General features: G+C 38.1%; 1 protein-coding gene across 1 annotated transcript in view; it reads left to right on the top strand.

Annotated features, from left to right (window-relative positions):
- Positions 1-26,700, top strand: part of HCN1 (hyperpolarization activated cyclic nucleotide gated potassium channel 1) — a 202,643-nt gene that overhangs the window by 159,761 nt on the left and 16,182 nt on the right. The window contains exons 5-6 of the mRNA XM_050913365.1: positions 581-727; positions 22,652-22,892. Coding sequence (XP_050769322.1) covers positions 581-727; positions 22,652-22,892 — 388 coding nt within the window. The remainder of the gene's footprint in view (positions 1-580; positions 728-22,651; positions 22,893-26,700) is intronic.

Consider the following 26,700-nt stretch of genomic DNA (forward strand, 5'->3'; position numbering starts at 1 on the left):
TTCCAGTTCATTTCTCTCTTCTCTTCATTCCTCCTGAGAAATGCTTTCTACTTCATTATCTCCACAGATTTTAACTTTGTTCTTCAGTCACTTTATAAGCATACACAACATTAATATGTTGCATATTAATACAGCATAGCCAGTTTCTGAAATTTCACACCTTAAACTCTCTCCGAATGCAGCACTAGAGATGTAGATACACACTGTGTACAGTTTCCCTGTCTGCTGCATGGCATGAGCTAAAAATGGTGTTGGTGTACTTTCACAACTTCCGTATAGCTGGGAATTTAGGGAACACATGACAAGTGTGAGGGTTTGGCTTCTGAAACTTATATATTAATGTGGATATTAGCATCACCACTGAAGACAGTTTTTGTAATTTATAGTTGTGCTGTCACGTGAGTAATACTAAATTAACTAATACTTGTGTGAGGGTTCTCTGACATATGAATAAAATGTTATCTTTATAAAATATGTAAAGCTTAAGTGGATACATGAATGAATTTTCATTTTGTACGTGTCTTTAGATAGTAAAAAAGTGGGGTTTTTTTTCTGATTCTTTCTTTTATTGTCCTGACAGTACAAACAAGTAGAACAGTACATGTCATTCCACAAGTTACCTGCTGAAATGCGCCAGAAGATCCATGATTACTATGAGCACCGCTACCAAGGCAAGATCTTTGATGAAGAAAATATTTTGAATGAGCTCAATGATCCCCTCAGGGAGGTAAGAGTAAAGTATTTAAGTAGTTCTTCATGGTATGGAAAACTTTCATGTCTTTGCTGTTTCTGAGTTGAAATGCTCTTTCTGATTCTATTATATAACATTTAATCATCTCATTTGACCTAGTCAATGAATGACCAGGAGAATGAATTTTATATTAGATCGACACAGAGAAATAAGCAGATTTACACTCTGTTCTGAACCAGTCTGTCAGAGTCACTGCCACACAAGGATGTCAAAGAGTAAAATCCCATCCTTAATTGTTGAGAGAAACTCACGGTTTTCTGCCATTCTTTAAAATAGAGATGGGCTGGACTAGCATGGTCCTGGGTGAAGGGTTTTTTTCTGCTCTCCCTACTTGCTAACCATGCGTCTGTGCAGATGAAACCACTGAAAGCCACCAGTGAAGGGAGAGCTGCTTTCTTTCATTCTGTGAAGTAGCATCCTTGGTTAAGATGGTCTTTACTTGAGATGAGGAAGCTGGAATATGATATACAAGCCATTAAAAAATATCTTTTGTTAAAACTCTAGTCTGTCCAGTTTGGGGGTTTTTACAAATGTTATGTTATGTTATGTTATGTTATGTTATGTTATGTTATGTTATGTTATGTTATGTTATGTGTGGAAGCAGTTGGAATTTTCTGTGGCAAGGTGCTTGTGTGGGAGGACGGCAGCGTTCATCTTGCTGTAACAGAGGTAGCTGCTTAATGGGAATATAAAGCTGACTGTCTTCTGCTGGGTGGTGCTCATGCCTGACCTACTCAAGGACGTTTGTGTATCAGTTGGCTGATATCCTCTACTGAAAGGAGGAAAAAACCCCAGAAGAATGAAGTTGAAAAATTCAGAGAGAAGAAAGCATAAACAGGGAAAAGAGAAAAGAAACAAGAAAAGGGGAGAATAAAGGAGGAGCAGTCTGATACGTGATGAAACCTGTGTAATTCTCGGTGATACCAAGTAATGCCTTTTAGTATCCTCTGCCATGGGAGGAGTGGTGCTGAATATATGTCTTAGTGTGTGTATATATATATGTATATATATATAAAATGCATATATAACACCTAGCAGGGCACAGGATGACATCTGTACTTTTGGAAAGATATGTGAAGGTTCTTTTTTTTTTAACAAGTTTTGTGGCATCAGGAGAGCATAGGTCTGTGATGGATTGTCTGCACCATTGAATCCTGCTCTTTGTTGTGAAGGGAAAAGATGTCATACAATCCATTGCCAAAATCAATCAAATTCCATATTTAAAATAGTTATAGGAAACAATGCCTTGCCCGTTCATGGGCTCTGAGGGCAGCTGGCACAGTTTCGCCATGTCTGTGTTATGAAAGTCTGATAATGGCCTCCCTCCTTGCAAACTGCCAACTGGGAATGGTGAATGGTGCCCGAAATTGCTGGGTCATTGCTAGATGCTTCAAGTCAAAATCAGGCCAAACCATGATTGTTCTAACAATTTAACAGTACAGATGACTGAATTCCAGTGCCTGGGCCCATTTAATTCCCTAACATAGATGTAGCCCAAGTCCTTTCATTATGTTGTGAATTTGTAAGTGTTTTGGAGGGCAGGTGGAGGGCTCTGGCTTCTGCATTGCCTCTGCCAGTTTACCCTGTGGTAGCTTTTGAAATGTCAAGAGGAGAATGTACTATAAAAATCTATCGTGTAGGATGAGAAAAGTGTGGGAATGATCCCTAGAGTACAGTGACAGTCAAAACATGAAACTTGGCCAGTATGGAGCTTTTGTTTTGTTGAAAGAACAGAAGCATGTACAGATGCATTAGTCACTGGCAGCAGAAACAGTTTCCACTTTTAAGGAAAGCATTTCTCCATAAATGAAGTCTAATACCTTTCCATTGCAAAATCTTCTTTTACTAACAACAATTTGCAGTTATGGCACTGTAATTACCTCTCTTTTCCTCCTTTCCTCCCTCCCTCCTGGTTTCCTCTCTTCCTCCCTCCGTCCCCTAGTTCTATCCCCTACCTTTTTTCTTATTGCTTAAGAGCAGCAAGGCAAATTTGGTCAAGCATAAAAAACAAAAAGTACTTCTGGGGAGAGATCAAGCATGGAAAATTTCAAAAATTAATAAGCCACTAAAACCATGGAGTAAGAATAGAATTTCATGGAAGGAGTGGCTTCTGGTTTTGCTATGTTCATGCTGTACTTAGCATGTCTTCTTTGTTCTCTGTATTATATAAGAAAAATTTATTTACTCAGCTACAATCAGGTTGCACACTGCCCTGATGACAACATAGTAGTTGTTCGAGAAAAAGATCCCAAAAAAAGAAAGAATAAGAACTGGACAGCAGCAATGCCAGAACAGGTTTCCCAACGAATCTGTCCAAATTCTGGCAGCAGCTCATGCACTGTGCCTTGAAAACACCACTTGGGTGTTTGCTTAGTTTAGCAGTTTCAAATTCTGTTTTAGCTACCACTTCTGTATGTGCAGATTGGTAGCGCAGGTAGTGGCTTTTTGATGTTACTAATGGATAACAAATTAGAGCCTTTTAAAGGCAGAACACAATTGTTCATGTATTGGACGGGATATACCAACTTACTGCCAATAACCGCACAAGGCTATAATGTCCAGATGATAGCACAGCTACCCTAGCTGCATCATTCAAGAATAAATATTTACTGCATTTCTTAAGTTTTTAATTAATCCTACATTTTATTATACTTTGAGTTTAGCATAGGGTAAGAATTCAACGTTCAGAGTCTCCACAGGGCATACTTAGCTTGATGAAAGTAGCTTCTGATGAAGACATTCAACTGAAACCATTATTTCCTCACTTACAGTAAGCAGAACAAAAGAAACCACACAAACTACTGCATAATTATAGCATGAATATCATCAAATGTTATAAAAAAAAGTTGCAGTGTTTTCAGTTATGCTTGTTCTCAGCCATTCAAGTTTACTGTGGGGGCTGAAATTTTCCACAGCTAGGCTCTCTTTAGGAGTGATGACCTTTTTTTGGTCCATGTTTTAAAATTTTGGCTCACTCTTTTTTAGCAGAAAAGTAATTATGCATGATACAAATACGATCATTCAACCATTAAAATAGCCAAAGGACATAGAATTCGCGGTAAAAATCTGGTGTAAAATTAATTCTTACATGATAAATACTACTAATAAAGCTGTATATGCTTATAGTAGAGGTAAGACTTTTTTGGTAAAAGAGGATGAATGTTCATTTTACTGAGCTTCTGAAAATTATGTATAGAACATTCATAGTAGATTGGATGATTAAAGTAATGAAAAGCTAAGAAAAGGTTTGATGCATATGTGTGAGTGGCTAATGTTGTTGGGTAACAGAAACAGAGTCATGTTTGTTGTGGGGAATTAACTAGGGCTTCATAAAAAAAGGAAAAAAAGAGTCTTGAACATTTTTAAATTTTACAAGGCTTTCTCTAGGTGCTTCATAGCTGAGTAAAACAACTGGTAGCTGACCTGTATCATTTAAAGATAAGCTTGTATTAATAAAGAGATTCCCTTCAATGACTGGGAACTAAGGTAGACATTTATTGGAAAACGGGATTTTAAAACTTTATCTTCTCCCTGATTAAGTTAGTTGCACCATTCGGGTATATTAGTCTCATGGTAATGTAGTTAATTGGATATCCTAAGCTCTACACACTCCAACTGAATTAACCATGCATTGCCATATGTGGTGTGCTACTACCTGCTCATAAGGAAAGGTGCTCTCTGATGAAAGTAAAGAATTAAATGCTTCTTTTCATTAAATTCAGAAGTTTCACTCTTACTGAAAAGGATATCCCCTTTTCACAGTTAGACTTATCTGATAATAACTGTCCAGCCTTCTTGAGAATCAGATAGTCAGGATAATCATGGCAGTTACAATTTCGGTAGAGACGGAAGATTTTAAATGGCTTCGTCCAGGCCATGCAGGGTTGGATTCATCAAACATATCTGTAGCTCCGTACGAGTTCTGCAACAAGTCTGAGCTAATCATCGGGCTCTCTCTGCACATATCACCCCCCCCACACACACACACACTCTCTTGCTGTAAAGAAAACATAGCTGACTAGCTCGGAAAAAAGGCTACATCTTCAAACAGCAGTTGACATGTGAAATAAATTCTACCTTTAATAGCATTTGCAATTAATTATCTCCCTCCTTCATTTCTTGAGGCAGTAATTAGCAATTGGTAGCAATTAGCATGTTTCCCTTATATAAATATTATCTCTGGTTCTTCAGCAGACAGAGATACTTGCGAAGTTTTCTAAAGTTCACGTTTTTTAACTTGGAGTTCTTGCCACCTACATGCTTGAACATCATTTGTCATCAGAAGGCGCTAGTTCCAAAAGTGGTCTTCATAACTGTCATGACATGAAATGGAGATGGTACAGACAACAAGAAAAAAAAAATCAAAAACCCCCCACAGCTAAGAGAAATCTATTCCAAAAGGACACCTGAATTACAAAAGTTTAAAGACATATACATAAGAGGTTTCATCTAAGAAGAGAGTGTAAGAAATGTCGAAGTGGCTCAGCTCTGGCATTTGTCTAAGCCACCAGCCTCGCCAGCAGTGACTGTAGGTGGATGCCCACAGAAGAACGAGAACAGGGCAAGTATAGCATTTCGCTTAATGACTCTCATAGAGTCCCAATATTTTCAGTTCAAGGGATTCTCTGAGACTGATGTGATTTGTCTGCTGGGTAATCCTTAATACATATCCTTAATACATATCTCTTCCAATTACCTATTTACACGCCTCTTGAATCCACATACTCTCTCTGCAACCACACCATCCTTTGGCAAGGAGCACAGACCTGTACCCTGCTGCATGAGAAACCACCTCCTCGTTTTGGGATTCTACCTGGCTCCTACTATATTTTGGTTTTGATGGCCATTAATTCTTGTAGCAAAAGTGATAGTACAGTCAATTCCTACCCACCGTTCGCATGTTGGATATGATTTTATAGACTTTTGTGATAACATCCTTAAACTGTATTTTTTTGAAGGTAAAGAGAACTATTCTACTTAATTGTTTCTTGCATGGAAGCCAGCTCACCCCCATGATCATCCTTCTTGCCATTCTCAAAACTTTTTCCTGGCTCAAGTATAGCTTTTTAGAGATGACAGCACCAGATCTGCAGCCAGCGTACTGATATAATATACAAATAATTCCTTTCCTAATAATTCCTAACATCAATTTGCCTTTTTAATCACTGCCAACCATTGAGTTTACTTTTTTTTTTAATTATAAATGCATTTGTCTAGGTATATCACTTAACATTGTTCACCATCAGTAATGTCCAACCAGCCCATAAGAAACTGCTTTTAGTTTCTTTTTAACAAGCTGCTTCATCTTTACATGGTGCTGTTTCTGAAATTGAGCAGAACTGTGTGAAGTTCTTGGCCTTTGTTTTTCCCATAGGGATAGTGAATGTAAGTACATTATGGTACCTATTAAAGCCTAATGAGTCAGGTGTAAGATTCTGAAAAAGATCCTGCACGGTGCTCAGTGTTGCATCAAGGGTGGCATTTTGTGACAGGTCTTGTAAGGGAGGTACTCTCACAACAAAATAATGGAAAGCTTCCATTACTGGCTTTATAATTGATATTAGTAATTGTATCTAAGTGAAAACAGGACTAAAAACAGGTCAGTTTGGTACATGTAGACAAATTGAGTATATTTTTAGAGAAAGTATTTTGTCCTTTCAAAATCAATTTTAAAATTATCAGTTTGGTAACCACTATTTTTTTTCCCATTTGTTAACCTTCTCCTTTTCCCCATTAAAGCTTACTTCCTTTTTTAATATCTTTCCTTCTATTTAATATTTATCTTTAGAAATCACAAAACATTATATTCTCATTTAGACTACACTATAATCTCATGCACAAAGGATGAAACGTCTCCAGAGTTAATAGTATGAGGCCAAAATGTGGTGTGATGAGACCATAGTATGCTTCAATCCTTTTTAATAGTGTAGTCATTATGATTTTTGGATACAGGCCATCAAACATTAAAATAATGGTAGAAAATCAAATGAGTTTATTAAAAAACAATAAAGTATCAGAGTCAATATTAAATTATTGGAGATTCCAAATACTTTGCTTCCATAACAACTTATGTCCATAAATTTAGCTCATAAAAGACAGAGAGGTAATTCTTTCATTATAATCCACTGTACTTTTATGCATTTTTATATGCAGTGAACCTTGGTATGAAGCTAAAGAGGGGAACTAGGGAAAATGCATCAGAATTATAGATGTAGTCATACTGGAACTCATTTAAGTATCTCTTTCTATAGCTATATGGAAAGAGTGAATACCTCTTTATCTAGTGCATTAAAGGTTTTTTTGCATAGACACAGATAAAATATAACTTTAGCTCATACTCTGGAGTGCTGAAGTCATGAATGAATTATGCAGCATGTCAGTCTTGCAGAATAAATGCTGATATACCCAGCATTATTTATTTGACAAATGCTGGGGGAAAAAAAAAAGTATTGGTATTTTTCAAAGATCTGTGTAAGGTATGCCTAAATAATAGTCTAAGTATACAAGGCTTAAGCAAAACCCTGAAAACCTCTTAGAAAGGATTATAATTAAGTTTTTAAAACTAAAAATAGTAACAAATGGTCCATTTTAATGTTGGAAATGAGCAGACAATCACCAAGTGATTGGATTATTGTGTTTTAAGATGCTTTGCCCCAGCAGGTGTGACATGGTAACAAACTGTGTGCACATTCAAATGTGTTTCCCAGGGACGTAAGACAATGTAGTTTGATTTCCTGAACTATGGGGAGTGTGTTTGCTCCTCGATGTATGCACATACACAAGTGTACATGCTGCAGTTGAGACACAGCTTTTGAATTGTTAACCATTTTCACTGCTATTGCACGTATTCAAGAAACTTTGATCACAGTCCCTTCTGTATTTGACATGCTTTGTTAGCAAATCCATCCTGAGCTGAGACATGCTTTAGCAAGTCCAAGATCTAACTCCTTCCAATAATACAGATAACAATACACCAGCAGTTCTCAGTAGTTATGATTTTGAACAGTCTTGTTACTGCACCTACGAGATTCCTTTCTCATAATTGTTTAATAAATATTTCAGTCATGACAGTTCTTTCATGAGCTCTTCAAATATACTAATCCAAATCAAATCCCCAAATCTTAGTGCAGTAGTTGTCTTTCATAGAAAGGTAAGTTGCTTGAGGAAAGTACCAGACTATTTAGATGCAAACTAAATGCTGTGAGAGATGTCAAATCCCATTACAGAAGAGTAAATCCAGTCTGTGCCTGCTCCTCTCTGAACTGCTAGTCAGGCATCTGAAGAGCAGAGTCAGAAAGGTTTTTGTGGGCACCAGGTCCGGTACATTGAGAGAACAGCAGGTAATGCGACAGGAGTGCTGTCCCACAGAGGAGAATTTTGTCCCATTGCCTTATTCAGTCTGAGATCATGCTTCGAAGTGTCTGTCATGTCTCAGTTTTTAATGGACTGAAGAATTGTTCAGCTAGCTGATACCCAGGTAGTGCTAGGGGCAGCGGATGGAAAGAGTCAAGCGCTTTTTTTTTTTTCTTTCCTTCGTGCAGTTTCTGGTGAAAGCTAGGAAAGGTCACTACATATTAGACAATGCTTACGACAGCATGTTCATTCCTATTAGGTCTGAATATGCTATTGCAATTATAGGTGGCATTGCTGATTTTTAGGAGGTTAAAAATAGTAACAAAGTACTTCAGATGACTTCTGAGTTAGTTCTCCTTATGTAAACACATTCTTTTAACACTGTGCTTGGTTTGGCTTGGCTAGTGTCCTCTCTAGTAGGATTTGGAAAGTTTTGGTTTATTTAGCTAAAACCAAATGATCTTTTGCCCTAATCCCTGAATTGTGACTATAAGTCCATTACGTTAAAACAGCAGAAGTTAACACAAGTTTCTTTGAACCCTTTAGAGAATAATTGAAGATAAATGAAAAATAAATAAATGAAAATTCTTGATGTAAGGTTGGAAACTACACAGTCTGTTTTAATTCACAATTAGGAGATGCAGGATCTGGCTACAGGAAAGCAATCTGGTACCTGCCAGGATTCTCCATTTTCCCCTGATGGGCTTCTGCAGTAAAAAGTCATGGCACTTGCATAAGGGGAGCGTGGGAAGGGGAAGGGGGAAAGCAGAGGGCAGGATGCAGCCCAGTCTGCATCCCAGTAGAAAATGTGGTGCAGACAAGACAGGGATGCACGGTATGGACGTGCCCACGTCCCTTTCCTGTAAATTTCATCCTTGGAGGTGGTGAGAGGGAACATCTTTTCCTTCAGTTTTCACTGTGGAATTTAAATTCTAGATCCAGAAGCAGACTAAAGTCCTTTGAAGCATACTTGTTTGGAATCTGTAAAAGTGCTGTGGGGGTCATGTAATACAAAAGTTTCTGTGTTGAGTGGGCACCCTTTAAACATGCCAGTGTCCATGAAAGTCACCACAAATAAAAATTAGAGTTGTGACTCACCACCAGCAAGAGGAGATAAATATGCCATGAACTGTCTGATGCAGAAGCAAATGTATGTGCCTATTTTTATGCACTCAGTTGCACATTATGATTATGGTAGTAACAGCATACAGAAGGGTACACAGCATTTCCCATGCATAAATTTGGAGTTGCCTTTTAAAAGCATGTGATCTCAAAGGCAAAGACAAGGAGAACAAAAAACAACAGAACACAAAATCTGTTCTGAATGCACATTTATGAACTTAAGTTCCAGTTGGTACACTGGTGATTTAAGAAGGTAAATCTTGTTAAAGCTGTGGAAGATATCCAATTTAAACTCTGTACATCATGGCAATGCTAGATCATTGTTTTGCTTTTTTCCTAGTGCCACTTGAACAAAAAAATTGGACATTATTTTGAAACCGGCACAGAACTGTCTAATCTGTAGTTTTGGACTGTTACTGTTACCTAGCAAATACAATAAGCAAATACAATCTTTTGTCCAAAAATTGTCTTGCAGGTAAGCCAAAGGTGAAATACTGATTCTTTTTCTGAAGTCTTTGTACTTGAAAAATCAGGGGTCTCCTCCTCAGTTGCAAAATAATCTTTTTAAAGTGTAATCTCTTTTGATGAAGAATCTTTATATAAGAGATTAAATGGAAATAGGAATTGCAAAAAAAATTTTGGAATATTTTATTTGTCCACTTATAAATGGACAGGTAATGAAATTTAGCATAGATATGGATGCACAAGTTGTTGTATTACACTTGTTTAATTTAAAGATAAGTGTCTAACACTGAAGGAACTTAGTGTCTGATATTTTTAGTGATTAACAAGAGTCTTCCTCACCTTGGGACTAAACTACTGTGATACAAGATTGTTAGAGATGAGTGGAGTTAAAAGCTGGTGCAAAATGTGGAGTCTGACACTGTGAGTACAGGTACAGACTTCACAGTAGCTCCTGGGCTGAGTTCAAGGCAACGTTTTTTGTCTGTTGTCTCCGTCTCTTTCATGATACCTTCACACAGTCCCGCTCAGTGGTAGCACTGGATCCTAAGCCAGCCTCGGTAGGGGTAGAGCACTGACTGGCAAGGAGTTCCCTAAGAGGATTTTAATCTCCCAGCTTGTTCTGTGGAGTCTATGTTGGTTAATTTTCTTCTGAATAAATCCATATTTCTTTTCCCCGTTTGTGAAAAGCAAAAACTCTGTGGTTGGTTGAGAGGATACTCATAAGGTGCCCTAAAGCACATACAGTTGCAAGTTTTTTGAGCTGATCATTGCATGGTTGTGCGCTCTGATCACTATAGTACATTTGAAGAAATGGATGGTGCCTTGCTAGAAGGCTAAACTATTGTGTAGATAAAATAAATACCTGAGTGGTTATATATATTTCAAAGAAAAGCCACATTCTTTGTAATTAACGGTTTTCATTTTAGCCTGGATTGCAGTCATTAGTTAACTGTGCAACCAAAACCTATTATTTATATTTCTATGATCTCATGAATGTCACTTACATGGTTTTTTCTTATATTAAATTGAAAATCAGGAAGCAAAGATGGGTCTGTGTCTATTAAAAAAGTAAGAAAAGAGTAGAACTACTGAGAATCATTTGAAAAATATAGCTGATGAGAGCATTATGCTATGGGAGTTGTAACAGATTATTTGGGAAATACAGTGGCTAGTACAGACATCCACAGTACCCGAAACAAAAATCTGGCTAGTCATAGTACCACTCATGGCCACACATTGTATAAACACTTGTGTATTTACAAAAATATGAGTTTTCGTAATCATCCACATTTCACCAAGAGTAGAAAGTCTCCCACCAGTAGGGGCTGGAAATGAAATAGTTCATGCTTTTTAGCATCTGGCACAAAATAGATACACTACTGAGAGGAAGAGAAGTGCTGTCATTATTATGTGTGGACAGCTTAATATATAACAGACCTTGAAAGGAATTAAGAGGCAATGACATCTGTGGAGAAGCAGAAGCAGAGGTGTATGTAGCTTGCTTTGTCATTCTCTAACACCAGATACGTTCTTCATAGTATTGATACTTACAGCAATGGGACAAACTTAGAATGTGAGAACGAGGTTAATACCCTTCCTGGGCCATTATTTAAAGTTCATGGCTGGCTTATTTTTAGGCCACCATGTGAGAAGATGTTCACTGAAAATAGATACAGATCATGTGTCCTTGCAGAATATGGAACATCAGGACATTTCATTTCCAAAGAACATAATTGGGACTGGGAGCAGAATCTTCTTTCCTCTCACCTTTTTGCTTGTCGATTAAAACTTCAGTTACACAAGCACACGCTTACATGAGTTATATTAACCTCTAAATACATAACTAAAACTAATTTGAAATATAGTTCTAATGGGACACATTAATTAGTTAAACTTTGATTTTTTACATTAAATGTACAAATACGTACATTTGTACACATATAGATATGTCCATGTACACATAAATATATATGTGGGAGAGCATATATATGCATATATACACACACATATACAGGCACATATATGCAAACGTATGTGTCCCAGATGTATATGTGAGAAGAATACTATATAGTACTCTGTTGATAGTACTGATCTTTGCATAGTATTAAGTACAGTGCATTATGCACTCCAGTATGGTCTTTATGTTTCTCACTGTTACAGTCTATCTCAACACATATTTCCTATGCCACCAGTCTATGTTTATAATATATTACCTTAAAATGAACTGTAATGACAAGGGTTTTAACGGCTCTCCTATGATATAAAATCAATATAGATAAATTTATTCATAAAAGTAGAGATTAAGATGTAGTTGTAAGATCATTTGAAAATCTTTCTGAATAAATTATAGGAACATATTTCTTATGGAAATAATCCTCAGCCTATATTTAATTCATGAAGTGAGTAATGTAATTATACTTAAATGCTATTAATGGTTAAATAAATTTAAAACTTTGGGCAAGCAGATGAACTGAAATTGTTTTGAAAAAGAATATTTAACTGATGTAAAGAATGTCGCACTGCCTGTGCACCTGCATCCTGTGGCTGCCAGGTCTCATGCACCAATGCCGATGGCAGTTCCCGAGTGCCCTGCTGTCATCAGGCCCCCTTGCTTTTAGTGCATGTCTAGTCCTGGAGAGAAAGCACAAATACAAATATTTAAGGCCTTAGTGATTGCATGCAGAGAGCAAGCACAGCATAATTACTAAATGTAGATGACAGAAGGTTACAGGTATCTCCCCTGGTTTCTTGTTTATTATTTACATAGCCACTTCCTCTCCATGCTCCCTAGAACAAAAATTTTCAGGACGTATGAATGCTGAGGATGTCCTGTGCATCCTTGATCATCTTGACCATGATTTGGCTCCTAGTTGTAATGTGACTCTTTTTTTGTTACTCTGATACCATGCCATTATTAAGTGTGTCTGCCTACTGGCTGTTTAAAGAGTCTGATGCATTACTTTTACTCTAGCTGTTATTACTAATCCACATTGACTAGTCTACTCCTGCCAGTTTGCCTTCTCTTTCCTCCACATGATCTGCTACCGAGGCTGTTCTTGCTGTCACCATGCCTACTTCACTCCTCAGAATTTCTTCCACTCTTTATACCTCTCGTGCCACTTATGCATCTCTTTCCCCTGCAGCTACCAATATTAGCCGAAGTGGCACTCTAAAGCAAATTCTGTCTTCAGGGCTGTCTGGCTGTCACTCTACTGAGTTATTCCCAGAGACTTCATCTTCATTTTCACCATCTGATGATATCTCTTTTGGAGCCAGCTCTCCATGTCTTACCCTTACAACTGAGCATCATCCTCATGTTTCACTGTAAAACTGGGCTCTAGAATCAGCGCTTTCAGTATTTTTCTGCTTCTGCATGCTTGCGCCCTGGCACAGCAGCCTGAATGTGGGTCATGAGCTCCTTACACTCGTGTTGCAAGTTGCTACTCGCAACATAACATGACTGAGCCCTTGCACCTGATCCCACTCCAGCACCCTTTTCAGTAGTTTCCTTTAGAAGGCAAATTCAAATGGTCTCATAATTAGCTTGTCCCAGTTCACATAGCAAAGCAGTGACGAAGGCTGATTCAGAATTAGAAGGGGATTGTGCATCCTCCTTATCTTTCTTTTTATATCCTTCTGTTATATATAGATGTGTACATCTATAGCTGACATCATTGTAAATATTCTACCGCATATGTACACAGGCATTCAGGGTTCTGTCACACATTTGTCTAAGAAACCTAAATAAATCTTCTCATTGTTTACAAATGCTCTTTTTCACGACTTTAAGATGCGGATTATACATAATGTAGCAATTTTGTGTGTTAGATAAAGTTAGGAGTTTGCTGTTTCTCCCGTATGGTAATATAGAGTAGGCCTTCATTGGATAGTTACAAATCAAATTAGACGCAAACAGAAATGTACTTAAAAACTCTAAACATAGTTTCAGTTTGGCTATTTCAAGCTCAGCTAACTGGGATTTATCCAGTATAATCAGTAAGATTTAATTTAAGCCACTTAATAATTTTATAGAGAGAGGCTTTGAACCAATGGGCTTTTAATTCATAGTAAGAAGTAAGTGTTAACCTAGCAATTAACAAGATAACAGTATTTCTGATCCAGAGCTCTTGGAGAGCTTTAAAATAACTCAGGGAACAAATCACCACTGATTTTTAAATAACTGTTTTCCTGGTTGTTGTTGTTACTGTGTCAGCTAAACCATACATATAGGGTGTAGATAAAGCACATTCTCTTGAGAACTACCTCCTTGCTGACTCAGTTGTGTTGGCCATTTGGGTTGCAGATCACAGGGGACTGGAGAAGGGAGGAGGGGACAAGGAGGGAGGGATGGGATGGCAGAAGGAATTTCTTGCCTGTTGCAGAGCTCACGATAAACTCTCCATGGAAGCATTCCTAGCTTCAATTTCTGATCTTGATCAAACAAGTGCAAATCAGAAATAAGTCAACATAAAAATTTATATCCAAGCCATAGCTTTCTATTTCTCCTAAGGCATGTTGATTTTTTCCTGCCACCTAGTTCTTTGCTTCAGTACTTTTTCTTAGCCCCCAGTCAGCCCCCTGCTAGCTTCAAACAGATTTTTTCCTCCCTGCTTTCATCCACAAGTTATTCTCTTCATGGCCTTCCCTTTCTTCAGCGAGAGAAACTGTATTGTTCAGGCATCACATGCTGTTCTGCATTCTGACTGACAAATTTTACACAACAAAGCACCCAAATCAATATATTTTACCTCATAAGTCACACAAATGTAAGTGTAACTCAGGCTGCCTTTATGAAACTCCACTGTCTCTTCCTCTTCTTTGTCTTATGCACAGCTACTCTTCCTTGCAATCAGGTGAATCAAGCACTGTCCTGAGACCAACAGCACTCTTTCCAGCACTATTCTAAAACAAACCTGTTTTTTTTTTCTGGCAATCAGGTGAAATCTCACTGAGTTTGGTAAGTATAAGAAGTACTCTTCATTCAGAAAAGCTCTAAGTAGCATTTCAGGGTTTTTTTTGGAAGGATATAGTAGAAAAAAATAGTAGATGCCACACAGATCACATACAAGGTCAACCACAAATTGATGGGTGTTAGCAAGTGGCGGAGTTTCAGTACAAATGCACAAGAATGAATACGGTTCCCAGAATCATCAGATTACCACATAAAGGAGGTGACTGGAAGCTCCAAAGACAGTGGAAAAGCAATGCTACAGTAGATACTAGCTGTGAGCAAGCAGACTACACAAAGTTTTGTAATTATTAGCAAAACCAACTTTCTCCTGTTTCTTAATCACTGTTTCAGAAAAACATGAGGTGTGCTTCATTCATTGGTACAACAAACATGATGACTAATTCATGCTACTCTTCCATGTGCTAACACAAGTTTCTGATATGGATACCAATAGGATATGGATACCAGTAGGATTTTGTAAACTTCACATCTCTCAGGATTCACCTTTCTGCCACAATTTGACAATACATACATTTAAATCTGTAGTCTCACTGGCATAATGGGACAACTTCAATATTTAAAATACCTTACTAAACCAAGATTTCAGTCTTAAGTGCCCCTTGCCCAAGATATTCTTTAGTAAATGCTGTAATATTAGTGAGTATAACACACAAATGTACACGCACACAAATGGGAATGAAGATATTTGGTTACTCAGGGGCAGAGAACTGAAATAGTGATTGTTAAATACATTTGCAAATTGCAGTTTACTTATTCAATTAATAAAAGGGAACAGTCTCTACAGCAACTGCTGTATCGTACAGCACTAATTCCATATTACCTTCCATAATGAACTATGGGTAGTTTTTTACTAAGAGCATTCAGGAAATTCTTTCAGCAGTACAGTTCAGAAGCGAAAACCTGCAAGAAGTAGAGATTGGTCAACTGGCTGAAACTTTAAGTACTTATCTGGATTATCAGGACTTCTCAGGCTTTTGAAATTAGACTGGCTATCTCACACTTACAGACTGCCTTAAAACATTGCCTGTATCGCTGTTCTCATTTTGATGCTTCTCATCCTTTCCCCAGCTGGAAACCAAACTTAAGAAGCATAGAACATTTCAGAACATTGAAGAAGATGAAAACTAAATTCCCTTTAAAAATAGCCCAGTTAAGGAATGGATGGACAGTTGGGTGAATGAAAGGGTGGATAGATAGTGTCTTTTGTCTTTTTTTCCTTCTTCCTTTTGCTCTTTTTTAATCTTCTAAATATAATGGAAGATCCAGAGAAGAGAAGCATGAGATGCATAGAACTGCTCTCCCTTAAGCTCCATTAAATCAATTAACAACCTGGGAAAAAGATGGATATTCTTCATCAGACTGACTTTATTGGAGGTTTGGTTGAACCATATATCCTCAAAAGAATTATCCTGTCTGCATTTGAATTTAATGCAATAATAATTCTGAAGCATAAAAAATGCATATAAGGAGTTGAATAGAAAATTCTGATCAAGTAGGGAATGATAGAAAAGTATGCAGAAGGCCAACATTTAATCAACGAAGCCAAGAAAATATAATTGGTCAAATCTATATCCCTTCTTGCAAATGCATAAAAAAGATTGCTTTCTCTTAGGAGACAGCAATACTAGCTACCATATGCTCTCTTTAAGGCTGACTTGTCTTAAACTGAGTTGAACAGAGCTAGACAAAAAAAAAAAACAACCTACTTCAACTCAGTCTTGGTAGAATCCAAGCAGGGGATTTCATTCATCGTTTGGCTGGAAAGTCTATTTATTCCTACCTTCCTTTTGCCTGCCTAAGCTTATCTCACAGCTGGCTAGAAAGTTTTCTGCATCTGGGCAACCTGTATGCAGGTATGCTGGAGGTCTTGGGGACCTGAGGGCTTTGAAAATGTAAATACACAGGCTGGCCCCTGGTTTTCAAGGCAACTGAGATCACATGGACTTTCTTTGCCTTAGAGATCAGAGTTTTTTCAGGTTTTGTGTTTTGTCTGTAGGTCAAACACGTAGGTTACCTCAGATCAGAGCATTCTTGAGCTTTAAAATATATAGCCGAAGAGGCTAGACAGTGAGGTTTTCTGAAACACACACCGCCACAATATCCAGCTATGTTAATAGAATGGCAAAATAACAAAGTCCTGAAGAAGAAAGAATTGTGTTTCTCAATGCAGCTCCAGACATAAATGATGATATCCACGAGTTACCCTATTTGTAAGTAAAATTTAAGCAGAGTCTCTGTGTTAAAATTGATCGATGTAATTGAAAAATGGAAAATCGTGGAAATCTCATTCAAAGAGAAAAATGTACATAGTCGTTATTACTTATATGAAAGCCTCTGAGCAAAATTTATTTTTAAGTCATACACTCTGTATAGATGATTAAACAGAATGTATCAAAGCAATTTGAACAATTTCAGGTGCACCAGAAATGAAGAATATTGTATCCCATTGCCACATGTAGATTTTCTGGCATTAAACAAGTTATGAGCTAATGGTGTAGTCATTCCCTCAGTGGGGTACTAATCCTAGTCTTCCTGATTGCCTGCTGTCATAAAACCTATGAGAACTTAATATCAGTGAGATGCCTCCTTTCTGCCAAAGTTGACTATAACTGACCAATGGGTTAAAAAAGTACAGCAAATCATGAACACATACAGAATATGACTCCTTAAAACCCAGTTTAAATATATTTAACCTCTTCATACAGCCCCAAATCCCTAAATATCATGCTTTTTCCTACAGTTCTCTCTTAATCACTGCTCAGTAATTTTTCTTCTGTGAGTTATTTCTAAGAGAAAAAATACCTTTCTCAATAAAGTGATTTCTTCCTTTCAATGGCCAGGAAATTAAGACTGATTTAGTTTCTCATCCTGTGAAAGCAGAGTGTAAAGGAGGGACACTCAGAAAAAAAATGTGCATTGTTAAAGTTATGCACTAGATTTTTACCATAGTACGTAGAAGCGACCTAATGGAACTAAGCTATTTTTCTACGTAGTCATAAACAGACTTTGGTGGCCTACACATAAAAAGGACATAGTTTATAGATGGAAGTAGTACCTTTTATTAGCTCAATTGGATTAGTGGGAAAAAACAAAGAACCTTTCAGACATACAGATCTTTCAAGAACTTTGTCTGCTTTTTTCTAGCAACAGCTTTTTGCAGTCAGTCTAACTAAAAGCACTACCTCTATCTAAAAATCTTCTTCTGGGAAAAGGTCCTAAAAACTCTTACAGATGCCGTCGGAGAAGCTGGTCACCGCTGTGCCCCGGTCACAGCTAAGACAGCCTTGCGGCTGCCTCTGTAAATGTGACATCTTGAGATATGTTAGAGCAGTCGTCCAGAAATATTGAACCCAGGCAAAATGATAATATCTGATGCTTTAACATCAGTTTGAAAAAAATTGATCATTTGAAAAAATTGGCCAGGAAGGCCAAGATGAGTAATAAAACCAGTACACTATAAAGGAGCAAGAGCCAGTGTAATTACCTAACCGATCTCTTATATAAAGCAGACCATTGCACCTCCGAATTAGTTCTTGTGTAACAGAGACCAATACTTGAACTAGATCAACACTTGCTCCGTGTAGGTCTGAATCACTCTTGCCCTTTAACCACTTCAGCTATATAACACACTCCTTTCCTCAGGCTTCGCCTGGTATTTTATTCAGGTAGAGGTGAGACAAAATCATCATTATTTCATTTAATTAAGATATCATACTGGGCAGCATAATCCAGTTCCAGTCTGCCTCCAAAGAATTAACTCAAAGAAAATATGAGTGAAAGATTTTTCTCTGTACAAAATGTCAGCTTTTGATTTGGCAGTTTGTTCTTTTGTTACCTTTCTTTTAAAACACAGAACTATTTCTCCTAGTACTTTCTGAGTTACATGAAACACGTTCATAATCTTTACTGTTTCTTTCTCCCCAAGATAATATTTAAAGTAATACACAAGAATCTGAAATTGCAGCACTGCCTGTGATTAAGGCTCAGGGAAATGTATTTACTTGCTCTGAATGATCTCATATTTAAATAAAAGAACACTTTAAGGAAAAACAAAGCACTTAAAAATGACACATTTCTTTCTCCTTCAGCAATTTTCCACCTTCTAACGTCTTAAATAAGGGAAGTTTGTACTTTGGCATAAACTTTCACAGAAAACTAATCAACAAAATGAATGCATTACTAGGATATAACAGCTGAAATTACCACAGCAGAGTGGTTTTGTAACTACGTTGGTACCTTCATTAGGCAACTCAGGCTGAGCAGGTAACGTGTGTGTATACATGGGTGTATCCAAATATAGATTACATATTGAAAGAGAAAGGTGGGCAGAAGATGGAGCCATAAGAAGACATGAGGTTCCAAGGGTGAAAATCCTGCAACAAGGGTGTGTTTTGTTGGGATTCCCAAGATGAGATGAATTCCTTTCTGGTTGGGCTGGAGTGGCTCTGCGCAGAAGAGTCATGCAAGTCTGAGTTCTCCCCTCTGTCTATATCATGTTCTCCTATGATGATATTAAGATACGTTACTGATCACTTGTCTTTTTTTTCCAATTTCCCTTTTGTTTACTTCATCTGCCCTACTTCTCAGCTTTCACTCGAGACACCTTTTCTCCAGGTTTTGTGCTCCTGTGCTCTCATTTTTTCAGGAATTTCAGTTTCTCAATCTGTTTTTAAAGTCAACCTTCCTGCCTTCTTTTTTCCCTTTCTTCTAGGTCTTTTTGTGCCTTCTTTTTTTTCCCCTCCCAGTCTCTCTTTCTTAATGCTACTCCACCTAGGTCTATTTTACTTTTTCTTCCTGATCATGACTGGAGTTGAACTTTCCACTCTTTCAGCCTTTTCTGTGCTTCCCCACCAGCTTCTAGATAATTTCCAGTCAATGTTTGCTTTCTTTAGTAATTTTCTTTCTCTGCCTCCTGGGCATGCAAGACAAGCTATTCACTTTCAGAAACAGAAAACAAGCAGCAAGCCTACTGAAAAGTTCCTGAGCAAGGCAAGACAAGTAATAGTTATTGCCAGCTTTCCAGCATCAGCCAAGACTGCAGTAAGGCAGTCTCATACAGAGCTGAGGATGTAGTCTGGGACTCCTCACATGATGCCACCATACTGTGAGCAGTAGGAGATCTCTTGGGAGGGAGGTGGTGGCTGAAGCTTTACTGAGAATGGAGTATTTAGATGAGAAGGAAAACAGGCTTTTCCTCATCCTTTAGAAAGACAGCCAGCTGGAATCTCTTTATAATATTTATTCCCTTATACAGAATATACTTGAAGGGGTAGCCTGTGATTACTTCTCTTGACTTAATGACTCAGCAGTCATTCACTGATCTTGAATGCCAATGACACCTACCTGGTAGTTCACACCTTGCAGTGCTGTTGCTTGAGATAATTTTTTGATTCAGGCAAACAGCACACATCTTGCATCAACTTTTCCATGTGTTTTTACAAGCAAGACGAGTTTGTGGGTTTTTTTTAAACTCTGATTCTGATGTCATATGCATAGATAGTATTGTCCCATAGTGTCGCACCAGTAGCATCCATGTCTTTGCCTGCGCTGGGTGGGAGTCATAGCCAGACTGCTCTTCCTTTCTGTAAGCAGGAGTCTCCCAGTCATTGCAAATCTCAGTGCTCTTTTTCTCACATCTTTTCTGTTTCCATTCCTGCCATGTATTCCTGCACACTTCAAGTTTCATGCAGCCATGAAGAAGTCTGTTCTTGGTCTCAGATCTGTCTCCTCCAGTCTTAAGCCAGCCCATTTATGCTTAGCCATGGAGTCCATACATGATGCAGTGTTTCAGGCATGCCAAAACACTCATCTGAAGGGCAAATTATGGCAATCAGAAAGGGTGAGGGAGAGTGGGGCAGTACAGTGAAAAGTGATGGAAGAGGAGTGTTGTTCTATTTCCATCACTTATAAATAATTCTTAGATAAAATGTTCTTCGTGGAATCATATCCCCACTGAATTCAGTTGGAGTATAGTGATTGACTTCAAAGATGTAGCATCTTACTCTTCATTCACTCTATCTTTAACCCAATAATTCTGGAATTAAATCTGCATTAAATTATAATTATATAAAATCATATCTTTTTTATATCTCCCTGGCTCATTCCAGAGGAAAAAAAGAGGAGGGGGTAAAAAGGCTTATGTAGTGCTTATCTAAGTGTATAGATGTGATGCTACTGAGACCAGGGCTAAAGAGAGTCGCTGTACTGCCCTTTGTTAAGAATCAATGTTCATTTCTGCCTAGAGACACTTCTGTTTCCACCTTGCCATTATATAGTGACACTTTCTTCCGGGATTGTCAGAAGGTATCATAAGTCTATCCTAGGACTAACGCTAGGAAGTGATTTTGGCCTGTTTTTTCTTTCTTTAATTGAAAATCAGACATTGCTGGAGATAACAGCTTTCTGCTTCCCAGGTGCCTGGTGAGACATTTTGTTTCACATTATTTTTCCAAGTTCCACTGGATTTATTTTGAAAAGATGTAATTTCTCGGGGAAAGGTGGTTGTTTCTTTGGTTTTAGATCATGCCCATGCTTCTTAATTGTCTCAGTAGCCAATGGCTTCCCTTCAAAGGGAGATTCCCGCCTTCTTCCCAGATGCAAGGGCACTGATTTGAAGAACACATTATGGTTTTGTGGTTTATACTGTGGAATTAGCTGAACTTTCCCATCATGTCTGCAAGCAGGATATGACATGGTGGGGGTGGGAGGAGAAGAAAGGAATTTGAACTGTGGACAAGTATATCTAAGCTTGCTGGTCAGAGAGCTGGCTGCATGGGATGTATGAGATATAAGAGACAGCAGATGCATGGGAGGTTGAAAAAGCAACATCCAGCAGGAGTGCAATGAGCCTCAGTCAAGGGGGTGAGAGCACTGGTAGGTGGGATGTCTCCTTTACATCAATCACAAAGCCTTGGCTTAGTGTAAGAAATGCTAGGCATACTCCACTGACAATGATATTATATTTAATTTTACAAAGCAGTTAAGTGACTGCTAGTTGTATTTTTCTTTTATTTGCTCTGTGTGCATTTATATACAGATGATCATATATGCTTTTCCTGTCATGTTTGGGTTGCTAACTCAGTAGATGTTGCCTGCCTGAGCCCCTCTCCATGTGTAATACTAATTAGTTGCAGCTCCTCAATGCACTGTTAAATCTGTATAATAACTGACTATGTTAATTTTCCTAAGACAAAGTAAGATCTGCAAGAATGAGCTTGAAACTCTTTCAGAAATTGGTCCTTTTTTTTTTATTTAAAGCAAGGAGGACATTTATAGCTTTTTGGTGCTAATACTTTCATGTAGATGTGCTCATAGTTGGCTCTGTAAATATAAATATTCTTGATGGGAGAAGCCCTTAAGGCTTTTAGCAGTCTTAGGAAAACAGCAGTGCTTTCTGCATATAAAGGTCTACTATATATGCATTTCTTTGAAGGGCAGGAATGTATGCCTCTGTGTTTATAAAATGAATTAAATTCTGGGAAGGAAATTTTCCTGTTGATTTCCACTAGCCCTGCAGCTAACTGTAATGTACATTTATATTACCACTGGAGTTGTTCTGATCAGAAAGATGTTACTGGTGTAATACTTGAAAACACAGGGATAGCATAACTTTATCACTTAATATGGTTATTGCAACAGCTAATCTTGTTGTCAGGCAGTGTAATTCTTATTTAATTTTTATCTTTCTGTCATATTTTTCCCCTTAAAATCCAAGGGAAATAGTAAATAACGTGAAAAATTGCCTGAAGAAGACAACCTTTCACCTCAGAAACACAAATCAGACTGCACTGTTGTTTCAATCACTTCACTAGAAACAGATTAAAATATAATGAACAGATTAAGAAATTAGGGACAGAAAGAAACACAGAAAAGTCCAATAGGAGCATAAAGAGCTTCTTTGTGAAGAAAGCAGAAAATCTTTTTTCAATGCCCATCATATTGTATATATTTGCTGACCATTATTATCATTATGTTTCCTTCCCATTTAGGAGATTGTCAACTTCAACTGTCGCAAGCTGGTTGCTACAATGCCTCTTTTTGCTAATGCAGACCCAAATTTTGTGACTGCCATGCTAAGCAAACTGCGATTTGAGGTGTTCCAACCTGGCGATTATATCATCCGAGAAGGGGCGGTGGGTAAAAAGATGTATTTCATTCAGCACGGTGTTGCTGGTGTCATCACCAAATCCAACAAGGAGCTGAAGCTGACAGATGGCTCTTACTTTGGAGGTGAGTAGGAAAAAATGAGTGATAATATTGGAGTGAATGCACTAGAACAAAACATGCTCAGATATCAGACACATAGAGAGATCAGAAGAAGTCTGCTGAGTGTCTTTTGCCTAGACTTCCAACTGCAGTGAAGAGTGCACAAAATATTTCTGAATAAGATATTCAGAGTCTGCTTACTGTTGTGAGGATAGCTTTTAAAGATGCAGAATGACCTTCCTGAATTTTGAAGTTATTTTGAATGAAGAGCACTGTTATTTAACAGACAGTATTTAAATAAAAATCTAATAATTTGCATAGTAATTTCATAGCTATTTAAAGGTAAAATAGACAGGATTCATCTTCTTTGAAAAGGAATACAATTTTTGAGTCATAAATGTAAAGTACTTCTAAAAGGTAAAAATCACTGTAAGAATTACAAAATTAGGCAGTGGATATAAGACTATTATTTATATGGGATATTTTGGTATTCATGAATATTTCAAGCTGTTATTAGTGCTTTTCCACTGAATTTTAGCACACAGCAATGTTTATCCTTCCAGTATATACTATGAGAAACTGGACTCCCTCTCTGACTAGATAGCTCTCTAACATGTATATTAATAAAAACCAGACATGAATTTTAATCCAAATTAAATTCATCTGATAATCTTAATGAAAAATAGGGTTTTGTTTAGATGAAGGCATCTGAATATTTATATTTGGATGAAAGCAATCTCTTTTTTTACATATAATAATTGACCAGTATGAAAATGTTGTTCCTTGTGACTGTAAATTGTCTTTGTGCAATAGAATAGGTGTCTGCTTCTGTGAGTAGCAGCAAGGCTGGTGTCCAGAAGCTGATTGAACATTTATGTGTACCACTGCTGCCCGTGATGGTTACAGTTAGTTGGTCATTGTATTAATTTTCTGTTGAATCCCATGAATCATCCCAGAACTGAGTCAAAAGCCTTTCAGAAAATGTTCAATTGAAAGCCTAATCAGTAGCATTTAGCTGGTATACAGAAGTGGGAAGCTTAGAAAGGTGAATTGGGCTCAGTGTTTGAATTGGGCTATACAGTTACTTAACTAATCCCATTTTAGAACAATACGCTAAAGCAGCTCCTACTGATCTGGCCAGCAGGCCTTGTCACTCTGCAGTAGCCTCTGCAAGGTGATTTGTACCAGTCTTTGTGGAAGCACTTCAGTAAAGAGGTCTTGTGCTTATCCCACGGGCTTAAGCTGTAGATGCTGAAGACAGGAGATTAAGGAGAAAGAAAAGGTAAATGCTGAGGATGAAGAAACAGAGCAACCTTGATCTTGGTCTTCTCTATGCTTAGCAGTGCCCCAGTTTATGAAAATGAGTTTGCAAGAGCCTGCATGCTGAATCTGACCATAATACTCCTCTGAACCAGCAGAGGATCAGAGGAGATTGCACATGAAAGTATTTTACATAACTGTCAGCCTGTTGTTGCAGCGCAAACGACTGCTTAGCTCATCCTGTTCATCCGCTATCCTCCTCAGCAGGAATGCAGACAAAAAATAAGCTATTTGCAATATCCAGACACCACAAGAACTTATTACACTGCATACCAAAGCGGTTTTGCTCATCCAAACTGCAGCTGGGATGAGACCAGGGGTGCAAAAATGGGGGCAAATGCATCCAAAGCCTGACAGCTGTTGGGGCAAATGGGAGATAATAGCTGCTGCTGGATGTAGCCTGGAAAGGCGAGGTGAGGCGAGGCGAGGTGAGGTGAGGCAAGGCGAGGAGAGGAAGGGCAAGTGCACAGCAAGAGACAACCTGAGAAAGGACGTGTCCTAAGATCCAAAGTGGTGTGATTCAGATCTGTTTTAACAAAATATCATACAGCATTGTGAATTCCCAGAAGGGGATTTCAGACCCTGGAGAAGAAAGACCTATTTGACTGCAGCTGAAAAGAGAGGAAACAAGCTGCACATTGGATAACTGTGAATTGAAAAGGTTTGGTTTGTCAAAGCAGAAGAAGAAAATTTCTAATATTGTCGTCTCTCTGGACAAGACACTCTTTCCCTGAAATGTGTATCACAATCTGAGTAAAGCTTCCTGACCAAAGCAGACACAGGAAATGTGGCACAGTGATAAAATAACAAGCTGGAAGAGTAAGCCTGCATTCAAATCGTAAGACCAATAACCCCTTTTTTGCCTAATGGAGACATGCAAAATCTGAGGCTGAGATACCATTTAAGAAGCTGCAACTTCAGCTCCCAGGGTATAGCTCCCAGGTCTGACACAACAAATCAATATCAACACTTGTGCTCTCACAAGCAAGGGAAGGACACACAGGTAGGAGGGGTGTGCCATACCTAAACAGATCCTTTTTCAGTTTTTAAATGTCTTATGAATTGGAAGTTCCCAGTCCCAGCTCAGAGGTGCTAACTGTTGGATGTCAGGTATGTCTCAGAGCTGAGTTCCTGGGGGCCCTGGCTCTGGGGAGATTCGGGAGGCGTCCCTGGAGAGGCAGGCTCACCTCCAGAACTCATGGAGGGTTTCACCAACATCCTGCCTTGGATTTGGAAAATGTTTGTCAAACTTACAATATGTAAAATGTTTGGGCATTGACAACATTTTATTAGTAGAAAACTTACGACACCCTGGAGTTGTTGGAGAACTGGAGGTTAGTGTGAAAGCCAAGATTTAAGAAGAACCAAAGCAATGTCACAAGTATTTGGGAGAGGCTTGAATGGAGGCTGTTGGGAGAGTGAAAGCCTGGAAAACCAGAAGTTGCAATAATAAAGGGAGGAAATATCTGGAGGTTTGAAGACTGAGATGCTGTTGAACATTTAAATTCTCTTGCCTGATCTTTGTTCTTAATTAAAAAACAGGCTTCCCTATGGATCTGGGTGTTATAAGTCTCAGATGAAGCTAGATAAACCTTACAATTGCTTGGAAATGCTTCTCAAAAAGAATGTGCCTGGATGACAGTCAATGGAATAGATTAATCAGAATATGGGTCTGCTTTATGTGCTGTGTTGATTTTTGAGGGAGGTGCAGAGTGGTGACTCTAGAGAGCCCTTCATAGATCTGGGCTTGATTACTGTCCACCTCTTTCCTCATCTGTGCTCACTGTTTTGTCCTTTCTGGAGGGAAGGAGTAAGTACAAGACAGTAACCACAGAGATCTTGTGGTTTGTTTGTTGGTATTCCTGTGGGAAGAGCGTCCTATCCCTTAACCTTCATGTGTGTTCATAAATCTAATCTTCTTGAACTTTGTGTGCAGGAGCATTACTTAGCCCAGCAGCTTGTAGGATGCTAATTTTCATCCCAATAAGTTTTTTTCAGACTGCTGATTGAAGGACATTATCATCCTACGTATCTGCTCCAAGTGCTAGTAGGAATTTGCAAGTAATGTCTCGTAGTATCCTTTTTGCTATGCCATGTACCCCCTACCCTCACCCCCACTCCCCCTTCGATAGAATACACAAAATGTGTAAGGGAGTGCATGAGAAATACTGACCTGTCTACGCTCCTTCAGATCTGCAGTTAACACACCAAAAAACAGTATCCTCCAATTATTAGATGATAAATATGTTCAGAAAAAAGTGTGATTTGAGGTTGACTATGTTCTTTCAAACCTTTCAGTAATGACCACAGAGGAAATGTTTTAAAGAGAGTGCCATAAATTATGTCTTGAACAGACATGGATCAGTGGAAGGATTGTTTCATAAAGGTTCAGGACAATCCATTTTCCTTTGCCTTTTACTGGCATTTAAAGAAAACAGTAACTTTTTATTGCCTTACCTTAGAATCCCTGTCCTCACATGGTGTGCTTGTGTGATTTTTTAAAAAAGGGTCA

Source organism: Gymnogyps californianus, chromosome Z (assembly GCF_018139145.2).
Source record: "Gymnogyps californianus isolate 813 chromosome Z, ASM1813914v2, whole genome shotgun sequence".
NCBI classification, from domain to species: domain Eukaryota; kingdom Metazoa; phylum Chordata; class Aves; order Accipitriformes; family Cathartidae; genus Gymnogyps; species Gymnogyps californianus.